Below are 22675 nucleotides of genomic sequence, written 5' to 3'. Positions count from 1 at the left end.
AAGTTGGAACTATTATCTTTCAGCCTAGACTAAGGCTCAGAAGGATTGCAGGGTGTTTTAGCTCTTTTTATGCCATAGGCCCGCTTTGGCAGTCTATTGAAGCCTATGGAAAAGTCACCAGCTTTACTGTTGTTTGTTGTCTACATTCATTCATAATTGGAAAAAATGCTAAATTTCAGTAAGAGGTTAGTGAAAATAGATATATAATTTCAGTTCCCGTTCAAGTTCACAAATCACCAAAATTCTACCTGTGGATTCCAGGTTAAGAATACTTGGACTAAATTATTTACTTAAGATTCCACAGAAAGGAAATACCCACTATATGTTAGGCTTACATGAGACTAATATCAAGTTGATTTTTAATGAAAAACAAAAACTTACTTTGGCCTTTAAATTACTAACATCAACCCGTAGACCAGTGATATATGCTTCTAAATTGTCTCTGAATTTAGCAATAGCAGCGTCTTTATTTGTTTCACTTAACTTCACAGAAGTTTTTAGTTGACCAAACTTGATAAGAAGGATTTTATATATGGCAATCTGCTCTTCTGAAATATAGATGTGGTAATACTTTACAACAGAAAACAGCTGAGCAATTGTTGAGTACTCTTTTTCTAATGTAGATATTTTTGAAGAAATCGCATCCAAAAAAGTAAAATGTTCCAGAAATTCTTCTGTTTCAGTGGGAGTACATTCCAGTTTTTGCAATGATGAGTCTACAACCTGAAGTCATTAACAAACCAATTATAATTACATAATGATTTTTCACTATTTTAGAAGACTAATTACTCTTTTTAATATTTCTCACTAACTTACATAATTACAATTTCAGAAAAAAAGACATCTAGACATTAGTCTAAATATTGTTTAAATACTGAGGCAATAACATGATCAAATCCTTTCTATTGTTAACAGAAGGAACTTGAATGTACCTTGCATATAAAATAAATGCTACTAAGACATAAAAGAAGTACTATTTTGAATAAATTTGTTCCTAAGAAGTAAATGTAGTAATAGTAGCAACAGTATGACTGCAATGTTAACAGTGCATAATAATTGCTACCATTTTTTAAACATTTGTGTGTTATGTTCTTTATATACTTGATTTCACTTTGTTCTGATAGTATGTCTGCATAGAAGGAAACTGAGTCTGAGGGATTAATTAGCCTAAGATCTGAAATTTAGTGAGTTACAGAGCTATGATTCAAACCCAAATGTGAATCCAAATCCTGTTTGTACCCATTATAAGTACAAGGGTGAGTCAAAAATCACATGCACTCTGGTTATATTAAAATGTCTATAAATTCTACAGCCAGAGTGCGGATAATTTTTGACTCATCCTTGTATATGTAATCTTTGTAAGTATACATATAACATCCATACTTTTTATAACTATGTGTATATCATTCCATGAAATTTTCAAAAAAGTTGCATTCCTATACTTAAATTGCAATTTTATCATAATTTCCCGCATGTTTCAAGGGCTCTTAGTGAGTACTGGTAATTTTGGAATCAATATCAGTTTAATTTTCAAGCTCATAGTCTTGAATTAATTGCCTGTGTATATCTCTAATTTTTCAAATACTTTATTCTATTTGATTATATGCTTATGCAAAAACTGCAATACAAAAAAGTTTATAAAATCAAAAATACCTAGTACTCCATCACCCAGAGATAACCACTGTTAACCTATCAGAAATTTTCCTGTAGGGTATGTGTGTCTGTGTGTGTACATGCACATATGTGAACACACTCTTGCACACACACTTTTATCACAGGATTAATATGAACAGGTTTTAAAGTCAGAGAGGCTTGTGTTTGAATCCTAGCTCCTATATTTACTAACTGTGTGAACCTAGGCAGCTTTAGTTTAATAAACTTGGTATCCTCATTGCAGTTAGTAGGATCAAATAAAATAATTTAGTAATGGGTTTATAATGATGCTTCTTAAATTTGATTGAAAATGATCAAAACAGAAGACTGAGTAAACACAACTGTCTTGACTCCAACCACAAATCCCAATTAAATTCCAGAAAAAATATTTTACAATAGATTCATATCACCCAGAAAACAGAGAATTCCATTTTTATGGAATAGAGTAGAAAGAGGTGAAAGATTCCCAAACTTCCTTTTCATCACTAGTAGTAACATTCATATAAAAACCAGATAGGGACTTTCCTGGTGGTCCAGTGGTTAAGACTCTGCACTCCCAATGAAGGGGGTCTGGGTTTGATCCCTGGTCAGGGAACTAGACTACATGCATGCTGCAACGGAGAGCCCACATGCTGCAACTAAAGATACCGCATGCTGCAACTAACAAGATCTTGCATGCCACAAGGAAAATCCCGTGTGTGGCAATGAAGATCCTGCATGTCTCAACTAAGACCTGGCACAGCCAAATAAATAAATAAATAAATAAATATTAAAACAAATAAAAACCAGATAAGGATAGTAAAGGAAAATCACAGAACAATTTCACTTACAAGCATCAATGCAAAAATCTTTAAAAATAGTATATATTTATGTGCATGTGCATGCTAGCAAGCTAATCTATCAATTTGGATGTGAGATAATCTTAGAAAGTCAGTTAATGTAATTACCCACATTAAAAGGTTAAAGTAAACAACTGCATGATTATCTCAATAGATACAGAGTATTTGATAAAATTAATTTATGATTAAAAAACTCTTATCAAATTAGGAACTCATCCAGATGAGGGAATTTTCTTAACTATATAAAGGGAAGCTACTAAAAGCACAGAAAATAAAAACACACCTGGGTTTTTTTTTTTTTATACATCTTTATTGGAGTATAATTGCTTTCCAATGTTGTGTTGGTTTCTGTTGTACAACATAGTGAATCAGCTATATTTATACATATATTCCCATATCCCCTCCCCTCGGGAACGTCCTTCCCCACCCCACCCCTCTAGTTCATCACAAAGCACCAAGCTAATCTCCCTGTGCTATGCAGCAGCTTCCCACTAGCTACCTATTTTACTTTTGGTAGTGTAAATATGTCAATGATACTCTCTCACTACGTCCCATCCTCCTCCTCCCCCGTTGTGTCCTCAAGTTGGTTCTCTACGTCTGCATCTTTATTCCTGCCCTGCTGCTAGGTTCATCAGTAACATTTTTCTAGATTCCATATATACGTATTAGCATATGGTATTTGTTTTTCTCTTTCTGACTTACTTCACTCTGTATGACAGACTCTAGGTCTACCCACCTCACTACAAATAAAGCTATTTCCTTCCTTTTTATGGCTGAGTAATATTCCATTGTATACATGTGCCACATCTTCTTTATCCATTCATTTGTCAATGGATATTAAGTTGCTTCCATGACCTGGCTATTGTAAATAGTGCTGCAATGAACATTGGGGTACATGTGTCTTTTTGAATATGGTTTTCTCAGGGTATGTGCCCAGTAGTGGGAATGCTGGGTCATATGGTAGTTCTATTTTTAGTTTTTTAAGGAGTCTCCATACTGTTCTCCATAGTGGCTATGTCAATTTATATTCCCACCAACAGTGCAGGAGGGTTTCCTTTTCTCCACACCCTCTCCAGTATTTATTATTTCTAGATTTTTAAATGATGGCCATTCTGACCAGTGAGAAGTGATACCTCACTGTGATTTTCATTTGGGTTTCCCTAATACTTGGGGATGTTGAACATTTTTTCATGTGCCTCTTGGCCATCTGTATGTCTTCTTTGGAGAAATGTTCATTTAGGTCTTTTGCCCATTTTTTGATCGGGTTGTTTGTTTTTTTGATATTGAGCTGCATGAGCTGCTTGTATATTTTGGAGATTAATCCTTTGTCAGTTATTTCATTTGCAAATATTTTCTCCCATTCTGAGGGTTGTAAAAAAACATTCACAAACAGGTGGCTCAACTCTACCACACTGAGACAGATACATAGGTCATAAAACCAGAACAGCAAGCAAGAGAGTGATTCTCCCAAAAGTGGGGATAGTGATGACCTGGCATGGGGAGGGAAATGTAGCTGTCAGAGAGGGGACACAGAAGACAACAAGGTGCTTGCAAGGTTCATTTCTTGCCTACGGGGGTTTGCTTTATAACTATTCATTGAATTATGCAAATTTTTACAATTTTTTTCTTTGTATAAATCACATTAAAAAAACAAGAGGAGAGCTGAAGCAATTATGGTTAATTAACTCTTCCCAATCCTGGTGGATCTATATTATATCATTAATTATACTTCTCTGTAAGTTGTGAGGGTTTTTTTTTTTCAAATTATTATGCCAAGTGAGTGAAGTGAAGCAAAAAAAGAGTACATGTTTTTATAGAAGTTTATATTCCATTTGTATAAAACTCAAGGAAATTCAAAGGAATCTAGGGTGGCAGAAAGCAGATCAGTGATTCCTGGCGGGAAGGGGGTTAGCTGGGAAGGGCTGGAGGGAGGGAGCATGATGAAACTCTTGGGGGTGATGGATGTGTTCATTATGTTGATAGTAGTGATGGATTCATGGGTGTATGCTTATGTCAAATTATATAAAATTATATACTTGAAATGTGCACAGTTTACGGTATGTCAAATATTCATCAATAAAACAGGTTTAAAAAAAAAACACACCTGGGGGCATGCAGAAGCCAGAAAGAAGATGAATAAATAGAACTAAAACAGGTTCCTAAAAAAATATAGTTCAGAAACAACTTTATGGAACTAAAAACGAGGGTTCTTCTAACTGTAGAAATCTGGTTCATAGTAACTCACATATGTTCCCTATGTACCAGAAAGTGTGAAAGAGCTTTACCATCATTAACTTATTTAACTCTCACAAGCACTCTAGGTTAGTTATAAATATTATCCCCAATTTACAGATAAAGAAGCTGAAGTACAGAGAGGATAAGGATATTAACTAGGGTCTTTCAAGCAATAAATGGGAAGAGCCAGGATTTTTTAAAAAAAGATTTCATTGAAGCATAATTTATATACAAAAATATTAACTGTATATTACAATTAGTTGTAACACATTTAATACACATGTGTAATTATATTCATAATCAAAATATAGAAAACTTCCATTGCCCTAAGTTTCCTTAGGGAATCCCAAGGAATTTTCCCCATCCCAAACAATCTCTGATCCTTGGCTTCAAGGAACCACCTATCTGCTTGTTGCTATAGACTGAATTTGTATTTGTTCATATATTTGGAATCATATAGTAGGTACTCTTTATGTCTGGCTTTTTTTGCTTAACATGTTTTATTCAAGTTGTTGCATATAGTAGTAGCTCACTCCTTTTTACTGCTTAGTATTCCAATGCAAGATGCCAATTTTTTTTTAATCTATTCATCTATCAAGACAATCAAGATTGTTTCTAGGTTTTGGCACTTGTGAGTAAAGCTTCTATGACTATTTGGGTACAACTCTTTGTGTGGATTTGTTTTCACTTCTTGTAGGTAAATAATGTGGAATGGGATTTTTGTGTCATATGGTAAGTGAAAATTTAACTTTGTAAGAAACCAGTTTTCACAGAGGGGTGCAATGCTGGCTGTGAAGATGGAAGAAGGGACCATGAACCTAAGAATATGGGCAGCTTCTTGAAGCAATAAAAGGAGGAATGACATGGATACTTCCCTCAAGCCTCCAGAAAGGAATGCAACCCTTGGTTTCAGATCAGTGAGACCTGTGATGGACTTCTGACCTCCAGAACCGTAGTTAATAAATTTATCTTATTTAAGGTGCTAAATTTGTGGCGATTTGTTACAGCCACAGTGGGCAACTAATATAACCGCTCTCCATTGGGAAGTTTGTCCACATTGTATTGTTTTATCCATGAATACTTGAGTGTGCATTTCTTTTTTTCTTTTTTTGGTTGCAATGCACAGCTTGTGGGACCTTAGTTCTCTGACCAGGGATGGAACTTGGGTCCTTGGCAGTGAAAATGTGGAGTCCTATCCACTGGATAACCAGGGAATTTCCAAGTGTGCATTTCTTAAAGAGATTCTTTTTAACATAACTGCAATGCAATTATGTTAATTCTTTATGTGTGATAAAGAATTAACAATTCCTTAATATCAAATACCCAGTCAAGTCCAAACTTAAGAAAGTAATATATCTCTTTGACATTTAATAAATGTTTATTGAACAAATACATGAACAAATGGTCTTTGACAACATTTATGCTAGTCTCATGATATTCTGGTCTTTATATGGTCTTGCTAGCCTTGTCATGAGAAATCCTTAGTGCATATTTTATATAAGTTTAAAAATTAGTCATTTTATTTTGAAATTTTTAGACTTACAGAAAGTTGAAAAAGTCTCTGGGTGATAATGAAGTGTCAATGTAGGTTCATCAGTTGTAGCAAATGTATCATTCTGGTGGTGGATGTTGAAAATGGGGGAGGCTATGTATGTGGGGGGGCAGTGGTTATAAGCAAAACCTTTGTGCTTTAGCTCAATTTTGCCGTGAATCTGAAACTGCTCTAAAAAATAAAATCTTCTATGAAGAAAAAGAAGGCAGTTCCCAAAGTGACTATATTACTTTACATTCTCACCAGCAATGTATGAAAGTTTGAGTTCTCTACATTCTTGTCAGCACTTGCTATTGTCAGTTTCTTTAATTTTAGCCATTCCAATGGATGTGCAGTGATATCTCACTGTACTTTTAAGGTGTAGTTCCCTGATGACTATGGTGTTTAGTATATTTTGTACTTATTAGTCATCTTCTTTTGTAAAGTGTCTATTTAGATATTTTATCCATTTTTTTCTTGGGTTGTTTATTGCTTTTATCGGGGGCTTTGACTTGTAAATGTTCTTTATATATTCTGAATACAAGTCCCTTGTTAGATATACACATTACAAAGATTTTTCTATCTTTTAAGATGTTATTACATTGTCTTCTTGCTTTTGTAATTTCTCGAAAATCTGTAGTATTTCTTATCTTTCTGTTTTTTATCTTGTCTTTTTTCTTGCTGCTGTTAAAATTTTATCTTTATCACTGGTTTTCAGTAATTTGATTACGTTTTTGTTATTTTCTATGTCTAGATTTCATTGCTTCTCAAATCTACTGGTTTTCATCAAATTTGGAAATTATTCCATTATTTCTTAAAATATTTTTCTGTCCATCCATCTCTCTTCTCCTTGTGAAACTACAATTATGCTTATGATAGACCTCTTATTACTATTCCACAGGTCACTGAGGCCATATTTTTGTTTTGTTATTTAGACTTTTTCCCTGTTTGTACTTCTTTTGTGATAGGTTGTATCGCTATTTCTTCAAGTTAAGATTATTTTTCTTTGGTGTCTAATCTGTTATTAATCTCATGAAGTGAAATTTCCATAGAAAATATTGTACTTTTCATCTATTTAAGCTCCACTTGGTTCTTTTTTATCTCTTCCATCTGTCTATTTTTTATGTTTATGTTTTTATTTAAATACTTGTACATAATTATATAAAATGTTTGTGTCTTTGTCTGGGTACCCCCATTTTCTTTTTTATTTTTAGGCTCATTCCATTGATTTTTTTTTTTCTCCTAGTTGTGGGTCACATTTTCCTGCTTCCTGGGATATTTAGTAACTTCTGATTAAAAGCCAGGCATTGCTATGTGTCTGATTTTTGTTGTCTTTGTTTAAAGAGTGCTTTCATTTTGTGAGGTAGTTATTTGCAGATCAGTTTAATCCTTTTAGGCCTATTTTCAATCTTTGTAAGAGTAGATTTAGAATGGCCTTCCCTTTAGAGATAGATCAGCTCCATTATCAACGTGCAACCCTCTGGAGTCTCCACTGAATACCTTGTATAATCATTAAGACCCTCCACTCTGGCTGGTGGGAAATTGTGTGAGTTCTGAAAATTGTTCTGCTTACAACTCCTGGTTGTTTTGGGCCCATCTTTGTGGACTTTCACTCTATGTTCATGCATAAACATAGTTGGTAACTCTAGCTGGTAAAGAGTCATGGGACCCTCTATGCAGATTTCTGGAGTTTTTGTTTCTTGCAGTTATATCTTTTATATTTATAGGAATCTGACCTGCACATTTTAGCCATCTCAACTCAGTGAGGTCACTGGGCTGTATACTGGTTCCTCCTTCCACGCTTACAGTCCAAAAATTGCCTCCAGGAAGAAATCTCTTTTCTCATTTGTTTCTCTTATCTCCAGGATCACAATCCTGTACAGCATATTATTCACCATCTGAAAGTATTTCCTTTCTTTCTTTCCAATTTTTTTTTTGGGGGGGGGTGGGGAATGCTGCATGGCACGTGACACCTTAGTTCCCTGACCAGAGATTCAACCTGTGCCCCCTGCAGTAGAAGTGCGGAGCCTTTAGTACTGGACGGCCAGGGAAGTCCCCTAAAAGTATTTCTTTTATATATTTGGTTCAGTTTTCTAGTTGTTTATAGCAGGAAATTTAGTCTAGTCCTTGTTTCTCCATCATGGCTGGATCAGAGGTTTTGAATTTATCTTACATAGTCTCATACCACCATCAATATTTGTAAACATTATATTCTGATTCATTTCTGCATAGTTAAATCTAAATGGATGAAGAAGACCTTTCTAGGAGTATAAAATATAAGTGCTACATAGGGTATTTTGTTAATAGAAGAGACATATTGCTATTTTAGTCATTATTTAGAACTATAAGTACTAAGCCATTTCAGTGAAGACTAACAGTTGTTGCAGGGGTAGAGATGGGCAGTTAGCTTTCCTCACATCTCATTTTTGAAAGAGGGGAGACTTAGGAACTGACACTATTATAAATATCTCATTATATTGGGCACTAAGTTCACAGATTTTGGAGGCTGGATAAACAGATGTGTTCATTATGTGGTAGCAAAATATTTGTTGTAAAGAATAATCAGCCCAGAGAATCATCCTACAGGGCATACCTGAGGGTCACAGAAGACAAAAGAAAAGGGAGATTTTTCTCAGAGGACTGAGCCACAGGCTGCCAGACTGACTAACCAAAGGACTTACCCCATAGACAAAGAAGGGAATTACCATTATTTTTGTCAAGCAAGATTTGGTATTTGCCCTAGACCACTTTATATTTCCCCCTATTTTCTCCTTTACAGGATGAGAGTTTTAATTGTACTTATCCTGTTCATTCTCCACTATTACATTGAGTTGTCTTTTATTTATAGTTCACCAGAGCACTGTGACACATTTGCCCTTGACCCAGAGTTACTAAGTTTTGAATGCTATGGAGAAACTGATTTGTCTTCTTTAGAAAGGAGGTGAAGGTCTTCTGTTTAAAGAAAAAAAGTCTGTATGATACGAGTGGGGCAACATTTATTCCCTACTTCTGATGTCTCTTTTCATAAATAGGAGCTCCACTAGCCTAACTCTCCTTGTGTCTCTTCCATCCTACACACACTGTTTCACTGGAAGGTGAAGTGACTTCTATGCTTGATGAGTTTGGATGGTGAAACTGGGAAGGCATAGCCTAGCCCCTTCCTCTCAAAAGTCAACTTGTCCATGAAGAGTTTGTGTTCCTCTCTGCTCGCTGTTGTACAGCAGGAGGGGCTCACTGCAGCCCGACATTGGTAATTTTTCAGGGCAACCAGTGTTGAGTGGGCTAAGTCTTTAATTCTGGGCTTCAGTTTTGAGAAAGTTAATTTCAAGCAAATGTAAGGCATATATTCCAGGATCCAGTTTATTAGTAGTAAAGGAGATATTTTTAATCTCTTTTTTGCCTTAACTTATTGTCTTCTCAGATGGTTCAGTAATCATCCAGATAAGAGTAATAATATTTATCAGACCCCCTAAAACTCAACATATGGGAAGAAGGGTGTAAGTAACCAAAGGGATGGACTATGGCAGATACTATAAGTTGGCTAACTTGAAACCCAACCCATTAAATCTTTTTCTTGCCTTCCTCTACTATAAAGTATGAAAAACTTGAAATGTGCCATTTCAGTCTAGTACCTCTGCAGCTGGAGATGGCATTGTACCAGCCTTGGGTTACCAACACTCAGACTTTTTTTTTGCATAAGACAAATAACATCTTTGTTTAATAAATATTGTCTTTTGGATTTTCTGATTCTTGTTGGGGAATTCAATCCCAAATGAAATTGAGGGTAATTGTTGCTATGTTATAGGACTGCTGTGGCTCTAAAGGTGATATATATTCCATTATATACAGTATGTAATGCCTTTCATCTAAGAGACACTTTTCAGTCCTTTCTTAAACCCTATGTAGCAGTAAAAACTACTAAATGCTGCCTTCTTCTCAAAATACTCTCTTACTTTCCTTTAATCTCTTTGGTTGCTTCTTCTTAGTGTACTTTGTAGGCTCCTACTCCTCTAGCAATTCTCTAAATGTTGATATTCCTCAGGCTTGTATTGTAGGTTCTTTTACATTCTCACCAAACATAAAGAAAAGAACTCTCAATCACTCTGATGATTTCAATGGCCACGTATATGCTGGTCACTTAAATATATATTTGCAGTCTAGACAATCTCCCAATATTCAGACATATTTATCTGGGTATATCTTCTTAAATATTACACAATTTAACAAGCATTATGTTCCCTCTCCTAGTGAATTGCATCACTGCTCACTCTGTTGACTAACCAAAAACCTAAAATCATCATTAATTCCTGTCTTTCTAATTTTCTTACATTCAGTCAATCACTAAGCCCCACTGATACAATCTCCTAAATATATCTCAAATCCATATACTCTCAGACTCCACATTGTCATTTCACTAGTTCAAGTTATCATCACCTCTTCCCAAGATTACAAAAACAGCTTTCCTCCTGTATTGTCCCACTTTAATCATTCTTCACATTGTAGCTACAGTGGTCCTTACAAATATGCAAATTGCATCATGTCTTTCCTTGTTTAAAACTTTGCAGTAGTTGCCAACAGGGAAAGGAAGTGAAAAGTGATATTAAGTGCTATGTTTTAGATAAGGTGGTCAGAGAAGGTTTCCTTGAGGAAATGACATTTGATCAAATATCCAAACAAATATAATACATTTTGGAATTTTCTGAGGATAATACTTATCATACGTGCTTTCCTAGTACATATTTTAAAATTATAATCTACTAATCTTAAAGATTCTCATTCAGAATGACGTCAGCATCATGACAGCTTAGGAGGTTCTTTTAGTCTCTCCCCTTTAATCTACAACCAGTAAAACATCTATAACTCAACAAAAGTTCCTCTGCTCAACACACAAGAATGCCAGAGAATTCCACACATCTTTACATCTAAAAGTGGATAAACTGGGCATATAGAAGAGACAGAATGGGGGAACTGTGGAGGTAGTGCCAGCAATCCCAGGCCCCTGACCATGGTAACTGAACCCACAACCCCAGAAAACCTACTGTCAGCAGGGGAGATGGGGTACAAGATCTGGTCTCTCAGCTTCAGTGGCACATGCAGCCACAAGGAACAGGGCAGCTGTGGCACTGGGGCCTATAACACCATCCCTCCAGGTGTGAAGGTGCCCAAAACTCAAACCCCCCTCCTGCACTGGCTACACCTGAAAATCCCCAAACCCTGGACTTGGCAGAGGTGTAAATGACCATGACTTCCTTCCACCTATCTCTCCTCCCTCTTCAGTGGAGCCTGCAACCCAGAAGACCCCAGATATGATGAAGGTACCTGCCATCATGGTACCCCAGGTAGTGACACAAGCAAAAGCAGTGACACCTATAGCAGTAAGGCACCAGCGACTCCAGAAGCACAGGCAACAATAAGGGCACTGGGTGATACCTCTGGCAGAGGTGGTGGAGGGTGAAAAGTGGTAAATCTCAAGTTTAGCTAAAAGCAGCTGAGGTAAAAGAAACTAAAAATTTGCGCTATACTGACATCTACCGAACAACAAAAGGAAGAGCTCTAAATAATAATCCATTGAACTGTTAGAATTATGAAAGCTTTACCAAAAGAAAAAAGGTGTTTGCTAATTCAAATTCACTGGCAGAGGAACAACTCATCAAGCACCATGAAAAAAAACCAGTGTAACAGAGTATCACAGAAAGAAAATGACAATTCTCCAGAAAACAAACTTAAAGTCCTGGAATATTTCAAGCTAATTGACACATAATTCAAAGCAGCTGTCAGGAAGAAACTCACTAAGCTACAAGAAAATCCCTAAAGGCAGTTCAATGAGCTTTGGAATAAAATTACTGAACAGAATGAATACTTTACCAAAGAGATTGAAACTCTAAAAAAGAATCAAACAGAAATTCTGGAGCTGAAGAACTCAACAAATGAGATGAAGAATGCATTAGAAAGCACTGGAAAGAAAGCAGACCTTATGGAAGAGAGATTAGTGAGCTCAAAGACAGAAAACTAGAAATGAGGCAGATAAAAGAAGAGAGAAAGCTAAGATCTAAAAAAAAAAGAAAGAAAAAAAAAAGAAGAAGAAATTCTGTGAGAATAGAAGGAATGGCAACATAGGATAATGGGTATCCCAAAAGGAAAAGAGAAGGATAAGGGAACAGATTCTATTTCAAGAAATAATAGCTGAGAACTTCCCAAACCTGGAGAAGAAATTAAGAGAACGTCTAGTTATTTCAATGCAAAAAAACCTTCTGCATGACACATTATATTAAAACTCAGAATTCAATGACAAAGAAAGAAATTTAAAGGCATCCAAGGAAAATAGGATGGTAACCTACAAAGGAATCTCTATTACTCTATTAGCAAATTCCTCAGCAGAAACTCTACAGGCTGGGAGAGAGTGGAATGACACATTCAAAATATTGAAAGATAAAAACTGTCCACCAAAAATACTCTATCCAGCAAAGTTATCCTTCAGATATGAAGGAGAAATAAACGCTTTCTCAGAAAAACAAAAGCTGAAGGAGTTTATCACCACTAAACCTGCCTTACAAGAAATACTGAAAAATCACCTACCTAAAACAAAAAGGCAAAAGTACACAAAACTTTGACTAAGATGATAAGTAGACAGAATGAGAAAATTGCAACTCTGTCAGAATAGGTTGTTAAACATTTAATTATAACATAAAGGTTAAAGGGAAAAAAGCAGTAAAAATAACTATAGCTACTTCAATATGGTAATGAACTCACAACATAAAAAGGGATAATTTGAGACAACAAAACACAAAGGGGGAAAAGGAAAAGGTGAAATGTGTATAGACAAATGAAGATATGATGCTATCAGCATAGAAAGGACTCTTTTATATGAGATGCTTTATACAAACGTTAAGGTAAACATAAAACATAAATCTAAAGCAGAGACATGAAACACACAAAAAAGGAAACTGAGAAAAACATCATAGAAAGCCACCAAACTAAAATGATAGGCAGAAACACAAGTAAAAACAATAATGGAGATATGGAGCAACCAGAAAACATAAGATAAAATGCCAGTACCAATTCCTCACTTATAAATAATCAGCCTAAATGTTAATGAATTCAATTCACCAATCAAGACACAGAGTGGCTGGATGGATTAAAAAATAAGACCCAACTATTTGCTGCCTCCAAGAGACTCATCTCAGTTCTAAAGACAAACATAGGCTCAAAATGAAGGGATGGAAAATCATACTCCAAGAAAATGGCAGCCAAAAGAAAGTGAGTGTAGCCATAATCATATCAGAAAAAATAAACTTCAAGCCAAAAAAGGTAATGAAAGACAAAGATGGACATTATATAATGATAAAGAGGACATTTCATCAAAAGACATGCTAGTTATTAATATATACAAACCTAACATAGGAGTACCCAAATGCATAGCAATTATTAATGGTCTTAAAGGGAAGAATTGACAGCAACACAATAATAGCAGGGGACGTTAACATACTAATTACATTAATGGATATATCATCCAGACAGAAAGTCAACAAAAAAACAGCAGTCTTAAATGAAATAACAGATGGCTCTGATTGATTTATAGAGAACATTCCATCCAAATGCAGCAGCATACACATTCTTCTCAAGTGCACATGAAACATTCTCAAGGATAAACCATATTTTGGGAGGCAATAAAAATCTCAATAAATTTAAGATGTTGAAATCATATCAAGCATCATTTCTGATAATATAAATCAACTATGAGAAGACAGCTTGGAAAATCACAAATATGTGAAGACTAAACAACATGCTACTGAGCAACTAATCAGTCAACAAAGAAATCAAAGGAGAAATTTAAAAATACTTGAACATAAATGAAAATTAAAATACAATATACCAAAATCTATGGGATTCAGCAAAAACAGTACTAAAAGGAAAGTTTATAGCAACAGGCCTACCTCAAGACACACCAAAAAATCCCAAATAAACAATCTAGCCCTATACCTAAAGGAACTAGAAAAAGAAGAAACAAAGCTCAAAGTCAGCAGAAAGAAGGAAATTATATAGATCACAGCAGAAATAAATTAGAGACTACAGAGACAATAGAAAAGATCAATGACATTAAGAGCTGGTTCTTTGAAAAGATAAACAAAATTGACAAACCTTTAATTAGACTCACTAAGAAAAAAAGAGAAGGCTCAGATAAATAAAATCAGAAACAAATTATTTCAGAAAAATAAAATCAGAAATTACAAAGGATACTACCGAAATACAAAGGTTTATAAGATAATACTATGAACAGCCAGAGAGCAACAAACTGAACTGCATAGAAGAAACGGATACATTCTTAGAATCATACAATCTTGCCAGCTAGACTGAATCATGAAAAAATAGAAAACCTGAACAGACCAATCACTACCAAAGAGATCAAAACAGCAATCAAATACTTCCCCCAAAACAAAAGTTCAGGACCAGGCAGCTTCACAGGTGAATTCCACCAAACATTCAAAGATTCATATCTATTCTTCTCAAACTCTTCCAAAAAGCTGAAGAAGAGAGAATGCTTCTGAACTCATTTTATGAGGCCAACATTACCCTGATACTAAATCCAGATGAAATGTTTTATTACCCCAAAAGAGAAAATTACAGGCCAATATCTCTGATGAACATAAATGTGAAAATCTTCAATAAAATACAAGAAAACTGAATAAAATATATTAAAATGATTATACACCATGATCAAGTGGGAATTTTTCCAGAGATGCAGGATGGTTCAACATCTGCAAATCAACATGATACATCATATTAACAAAACAAAAGATAAAATGATGATGATGTTGGAGATGGAGATGGCAGAGTAGAAGTACATGGAGCTCAGCCTCCCTCCACAAATAAATCAAAAATATATCTACATCTGGAACAAGTGTCACAGAAAAGCAACTGAAAGCTGACAGAAGCTCTCTTACACAACCAAAGCTGCAAGAAAAGATCCCCACATAACTGGGTAGGATGAAAGCAGGGGGAAAGGGAATTGGGATGGGACCTTGTGCCCCTGCGAGGAAGCTAAGAAAGATGAAAGATTCCCTCACCCTGGGAACCTCCTTTACTGGCTCGTAGGTCCTCTGGGGCAGATAGGGAGCTGGACTAGTCTGAGCTTTGCTTGAGAGGAGTGTGCCAATGCTGGCTTCCTGCCAGCAGGGTAGAGAGGGACTGGTGCTGACAGCTGTCAGGTCACTGCACTTCCTAACCCAAGATGTGTGCCTGCTGGTGTGTGCAGTGGTTGGGAGCTGAAGCTCAGGTTTCAGTGGACAGACCCAGGGAGAGGACTCAGTTTGAGTGCATGGAAACACCCTGAAGGGCCTGGAGTGTGGTCTGGGCTGCAACTGGGAGTGTGCGAAAGACTGGACACAGGTCCACCACAGAAGCCCCACTATCAATGTGTGAAGGGTGGGTCTTAGGTCTCCCATAGGAGATTGATAGCATGCTCATGAAAGGACATGGCTCTGGCCACTGCAGGCTTTGGAAAGCACATACCCTGGGGCTGATCTCAGTGGATTATTGGTGCGCCCACAGTAGAGGTGGGTTCAGGTGCAGCAGCAGCAGCAGCAGCAGCAGACTTTGTGGGTGCACATGTTAGGTGGCAGTTGTCCTCACAGACTCACATGTCCAGGTGTACAACTCTTGAAGATGAACACACAGCAGCTCCTTTCCCAGAGGGAGCACTGTAGCCCCACCTACCTCACACTACAGCTTGAAACTAACTCTTTGTGCTTCTACTCCAACAACTGGAAGAAGACCCTACCCATGACAGGGCTATGACAACCACAAAGCGAAGAGAAGACCCTACCCAATATCCATCGCAAGCCCTGGTCACCATAACACCAAACACAGCCCCTATCAAGGGGACAATGGCCAGCACACTCTGAGGAAAGATGTGGCAGGAATCCAAACCCATAACAGCCCTTGCACCAAAAGTACTGGACTCACACAGTCTACACAGGGCCACTCCCACTTAAAAACAGAAATTCAAGACCACAGTAGATAACTGCTCCTCCTATATTCATAAGAGTCAGAGAAATGTAAGTAAAATGAAAAAGCAGAGGAACTAGTCTCAATTAAAAGAACAAGAGAAATCCCATGAGATAACAATGAAAGAGACCACTCCAGCCTACCAGACCCTGTGTCAAAAAGGAGGTAATAAAAATGCTAACTGAATTAAGAATGACTATAGATAGAAATGCAGATCAGAGTAACAAGGAACTAGAAATTATAAAGAGAAGCCAATCAAAATTAGACAACCCAATTGTTGAGATAAAAACCAAGCTAAAGGCAATGAATAGTAGACTAAATAATGCAGAAGAATGAAATGATTTAGAAGATAGAATAATGGAAATCAACCAATCAGAACAGCAGACAGAAAGAAAAAAAATGAAACAATCATATAAGGTCTACAGGTGAATATCAAATGTGTCAACTTACACCCAAAGGGGGTTCCAGAAGGAGAAAAGAGACAGAAGGGGATCAAAAATGTATTTGAAGAAATTATGGCTGATAACTCCCCAAAGTTAAAGAGGGAAACAGATACCCAGGTACAGGAAGAATGGAGGGTGCCAAACAAGATGAACCCAAACAGACCCACACCAAGACATGTCATAATTAAAATGGCAAAAGTTAACAGAGAGAGCATTCTAAAGGCAGCAAGAGAAAAGCAGTCATAAACAAGGAAATCCCCATAAGGCTATCATGTGATTTCTCTGCAAAAACTTTACAGGCAGCCAGAAGGGAGTGGCAAAATATATTCAAAGTTCTAAAAGGAAAAAACCTGCAACCCATCAAGATTATCATTTAGGATATAAAGCAAGATAAAGAATTTCTCAGAGAAGCAAAAACTAAAAGAATACAGCAATACTAAACATATCCTAAAAGTAATATTGAAAGGCTTTCTCTAAATAGAAAAGAAGAAAGAATTTATAGGAAAGGGAAACTCACAATAAGAAATGCAAAAATATAAAAGGATTGAAGATCAATTAAATAAGTCAGTACACAGACAAAAAAAACCAATAAAAAAATTTGTGAAAACGATTATAACTACAATGAACAGCAAAAGGAAAAACATGAAGATATAAAATAGGATATCAAAATGACAAAATGTGGGGGAGAGGAGTAAGAAAATGTAGACCTTTTAGAATGTGTTTGAGCTTTATATGACTATCAGTTTAAAGCAAGTACATATAGTTAGGTTAACATACTCGAAAACCAGCTAATCACAAATCAAAATGTACAATAGATTCACAGAAGCAAAAAGGAAAGGACCTCAAGCATACTACAAGAAAACCATAAAACCACAAAAGGAAATACAAAAAGAAGAAGAAAGGAACAAGAATAAATACAAAGTCACCTGGAAAACAAGGTTTAAAATGGCAATAAATGCATACTTACCAATAATTACCTTAAATGTCAATGGACTAAATGCTTTGATCAAAAGGGAGAGTGGCACATTGGTTAAAAAAACAAGAACCTACAATATGCTGCCAACAAGAGACCCTCTTTACATCAAAAGACACAAATAAATAGAAAATGAGGGAATGGAAAAAGACATTTCATGCAAAAAGAAATGACAAGAAAGTGGGGGTAGCAATACTCATATGAGACAAGAGAAACTTTAAAACAAAGGCCATAAAGAAAGCAAAATAGGACACCATATAATGATAAAAGGATCAGTATAAGAAGAGGATATTACACTTGTTTATGTATATGCATGCAATGTAGGAGCACCTAAATAAATAAAATGAATACTAACAGACATAAAGGAAGAAACTGATGGGAATACAATAAGAGTAGGAGACTTTAACACCCCACTGACATCAATGGACAGATCTTCCATACAGAAAAATCAATAAGGCAACAGAGATCCTAAATGACACAACAGAGCAGTCTAAGCAGTCTAAACTTAATTGATATCTATAAGACACTACATCAAACAAAACCAAACAGAATACACATTATTTTCAAGCACACATGGAACATTCTCTAGAACAGACCACATATTAGGACACAAAACAAGCCTCAGCAAATTTAGAGGATAGAGATTATTTCAAGCAGCTTTTCTGACCACAATGGCATGAAACTAGAAATCATCCATAGAAAGAAAACAAGCAAAAAATTATTACACGGTGACTAAACAACTTGCTACTAAAAAACCAGTGGGTCAACAAAGAAATCAAAGAAGAAATACAAAAATACCTCTAGGCAAATGGCAATGAAAACACAACCATACAAAAATCTGTGGGATGCAGCAAAAGCATTCTTAGGACAGAAGTTCATAGCAATACAGACCTTCTTCAAAACACAAGAAAAATCTCAAATTATCTACCACCTAAAAGAATTAGAAAATGAAGAACAAACAAAAACTGAAGTCAGCAGAAGGAAGGAAATTATAAAAAACAGAGAGGGAATAAATAAAATAAAGATAAAAATGAGAAAAATCAATAAAACCAAGAACTGGTTTTTTTTGACAGGATAAACAAAATTAATAAACCTTTAGCCAGGCTCACCAAGAAGAAAACAGAGAGGACTCAAATAAACAAAATAAGAAGAAAGATGAGAAATAACAACCAATACCACAGAAATACAAAAAATCATAAAGAAAATGCTATGAACAGTTATGCCAACAAAATGGACAACCGAGAAAAAATGGACAAGTTCCTAGAAACATACAGCCTGCCAAAACTGAATCAAGAAGAAAAAGATAATCTGAACAGACCAATTACTACTGGAATTAAAACAGAATCTGTAATAAAAAACAAAAAACTCCCTGCAAACAAAAGTCGAAGACAGGAAAGTTTTGCTGGGGAATTTTACCAAATATACAAAGAAATTATACCTATTATTCTCAAACTATCCCAAAAAACTGAAGTGAAGGGAACATTCCCAAATTCATTCTGTGAGGTCCCCATCACCCTCACACCAAAATAAGACAAAAACACTACCAGAAAAGAAAATTACAGGCCAATAGCTTTGATGAATATAGAGGCAAAAATCCTCAACAAATTATTAGCAAACAAAATCCAACACATAAAAAGGACCACACACTATGATCAAGTTGTATTCACTCCAGGGTCACAAGGGTGGTTCAATGTACACAAATCAATCAATGTGATACACCATATTGATAAACAATAAGACAAAAATCATGTGATCATCTCCATTGATGCAGAAAAAGCATTTGATAAAATTCAACATCAAATGCTTTGTTATATTCATTAAAAACACACTCAGCAAAGGGGATATAGAGGGAACATATCTCAACATGATAAAAGCCACTGATGATAAACCCACAGCCAATATAATACTTAATGGTGAAAAGCTGAAATCTTTCCTGCTAAATTCTGGAGAAGACTAGGATGCCCACTCTCACCACTTCTATTCAACATAATATTGAAAGTCCTAGCCACAGCAATTGGACAAGAAAAATAAATAGAAGGTATCCAAATTGGAAAATAAGAAGTAAAACCGTTATTATTTGTGGGTGACATGATTTTATATATAAGAAACCCTGAAGACTCCATATTAGAAATAAATGAATACAGTAAAAATCAACACAGAAAAATCTGTTGTGTTTGTACACACTAACAATGAACTAGCATAAAACAATCTCATTTAAAATCACAACGAAAAGTAAAATACATAAAAATAAACTTGAGCAGAAACATGAAAGCTGTATACTAAAAACTGTGAGACATTACTGAAAGAAACTGAAGACACAGAGAAATGGAAAGGTATTTCATGGTCATGGATTGGAAGAATTAGTGTTAAAATGCCCCTAATGCCTAAGGCAATCTACAGATTCAAAGCAATCTCTATCAAAATACCTGTGACATTTTTCACAGAGCTAGAGAAAAAAATCCTAAAATTTATATGGAGCCACAAAAGACCCCAAATAACCAAAGCAATTCTGATAAAAAAGAACAAAGCCAGAGGCATCACACTCCCTTGTTTTAAATTATAGTACACAGCTATAATAATTCAAACAGTAGGGTGCTGGCATAAAAACAGACACATATATCAATGAAACAGAAATGACAGCCCAGAAATAAAACTACACATATATGGACAATTAATTTACAACAAAGGAGCAAGGAACATACAATGGAGAATGAAAAGTCTTTTCAATAAATGTTGTTGGGAAAACTGACCAGCCACATGTGACAGGATGAAACTGGACCACTATCTTACACCATAAAGAAAAATCAACTCAAAGTGGATTAAAGACTTTAATGTAACACCCAAAACCACAAAAGTCCTAGAAGGAAACATAGGTAGTAAACTTTTTGACATTTGTCTTAGCAATATCATTCTCCTCAGGCAAAGAAGACAAAATTAACTCTAAACAAATGGGACTACATCAAACTAAAAAGTTACTGCACAGGAAAGGAAATCATGAACAAATTGAAAACACAACTTACTGAATGGGAGAAGATATTTGTAAATCCTATATCTGATAAGAGGTTAATATCCAAAATATATAAAGAACTGATACAACCCAACAACAAAAAACCAAACATCTCAAAAAACGGGCAGAAGAGCTGAATAGACATTTTTCCGAAGGCATGCAAATGGCCAACCGACACATGAAAAGATGTTCAACATCACTAATTATTAGAGAAATGCAAATCAAAACCACAATGAGATACAATCTCACACCTGTCAGAATGGCTATTATGAAGAAAGGAAGAAATAACACGTGTTGGAGAGGATGTGAAGAAAAGGGAACCCTCACATACTGTTGGTGGGAATGTAAATTAGTGCAGTCACTATGGAAAACAGTATGGAGATTCCTCAAAAAATTAAGAATAGAACTACCATATGTTCCAGTTATTCTACTTCTAGGTATTTATCTAAAGAATACAAAAACACTAATTCTAAGAGATATATGCACCCCTATGTTCACTGAAGCATTGTTTAAGATAGTCAAGATAAGGAAACACCTAAGTGCCCATCAATAGATGACTGGGTAAAAAAGATGTGGTATATATATATATATATATATATATATATATATATATTAATCAGTCAAAAAAAAAGATGAAATCTTGCCATTTGTGACAACCTGGATGGACCTTGAGGATCTTATGCTAAGTGGAATAAATAAGACAGTAATACCAATACCATATGATTTCACTTATATGTAGAATATTAAAAAATAAATAAACAAGTAAAACAAAACAAAACAAAAAACAGATACAGAGAACAGAGTAGTGGTTACCAGAGGAAAAGGAAGAAGAGGGAGGGCAAAATGGGTAAAGGAAGTCAACTCTATGATGATGGATGGAAACTAATTTTTTGGTGGTGAGCATACTGCAGTGTATACAGAAATTGAAATAAAGTGTTGTACACATGAAATATCTAATGCTATAAACCAGTATTACCTCAATAAAGTGTTACAAATTAAAAAAATATATTCTCATGCAATAGGAATTTTCAAAATACTTACCTCCAATAGATTTGCGTTCTTTTTTTCAATTATAGATCTCAAGAGGTTGTGGCTCATGTTTATGATATTTTCAACATATGGTAAACATTGTGACTGATAATCAAAACTTAAAACATTGAAAATACCAATGCGCTTCTCAATGGCCATATTAACAATTTGTCTAAGATAGTTTCTGAATTTAGTTAGTATAGCTTTAAACTGTGTTGAAGTTAATTCTTCCATAGATGATATTTTGATACTCATGATTTTGGCCTTCTCTACCATGGTACAATACTTTAAAAACTGGCAGCTGTACATATTAACTATGCCCATTGAACTTCCAATAATAGTCAGGAGACTCGCAATCTGTAAATAAAAATGTTAAAAAGTTAATCAGAATTTTATTTTACAAGTGACAATAGTATGGTCTAATATGCTAATAGTTCTGTTAAAATATTTATAATAGTTTTATGTGAAGTTCATCTTGTTAAGAACCTCTATTAAATACCTAAATATGTTGGAAACATAAAACTTTAATAAATTTAGATGGCTTTTTATATTTCACTTTTATGTAAAGTCTTAGTAGGCTATTTAACTTTAGAATTAGCATGTTATTTTGAGCCATGTAGTAGAGACAGCACTCATTTATTCCTTTGCTTGTCACCTTGTTTTAGTGTATATGCTCTATGCACGGCCCTTGAAAAAGTCAGTTCTATATACTATAGGACCTTACTCAATTCCCAAGACATAGCTCCTTTGGATAGGACAGAATCTTGACCCAAGCTAAGAAAGTTGGATTGTTTTATGAATTTGAACAAAAAATGCCCAGTTGGATGGTAACGGGAGAAGCTGGGGCCATGGCAAACTTATTGGCAAGTCAATACTATAAGGGAACCATAAAATACAAAGATAATTTTCATAGTGGGTGTTGGAAAAAATATACAGAGGTAAACAAAGATGAAAGATCAT

The 22675-nt window shown here is 35.3% G+C and overlaps 1 protein-coding gene across 1 annotated transcript in view; it reads right to left on the bottom strand.

Moving 5' to 3' along the window:
* DNAH14 (dynein axonemal heavy chain 14) overlaps nt 1-22675 on the bottom strand; it is a 537201-nt gene that overhangs the window by 375670 nt on the left and 138856 nt on the right. Inside the window, exons 16-17 of the mRNA XM_057727198.1 lie at nt 21728-22072; nt 382-723 (exon numbers count right to left, since the gene is read on the bottom strand). Coding sequence (XP_057583181.1) covers nt 382-723; nt 21728-22072 — 687 coding nt within the window. The remainder of the gene's footprint in view (nt 1-381; nt 724-21727; nt 22073-22675) is intronic.

Source organism: Hippopotamus amphibius, chromosome 3 (genome assembly GCF_030028045.1).
Source record: "Hippopotamus amphibius kiboko isolate mHipAmp2 chromosome 3, mHipAmp2.hap2, whole genome shotgun sequence".
NCBI classification, from domain to species: Eukaryota; Metazoa; Chordata; class Mammalia; order Artiodactyla; family Hippopotamidae; genus Hippopotamus; species Hippopotamus amphibius.
Note: the sequence above shows the minus strand (reverse complement) of the source record. Positions and strands in the feature narration are given on the sequence as shown.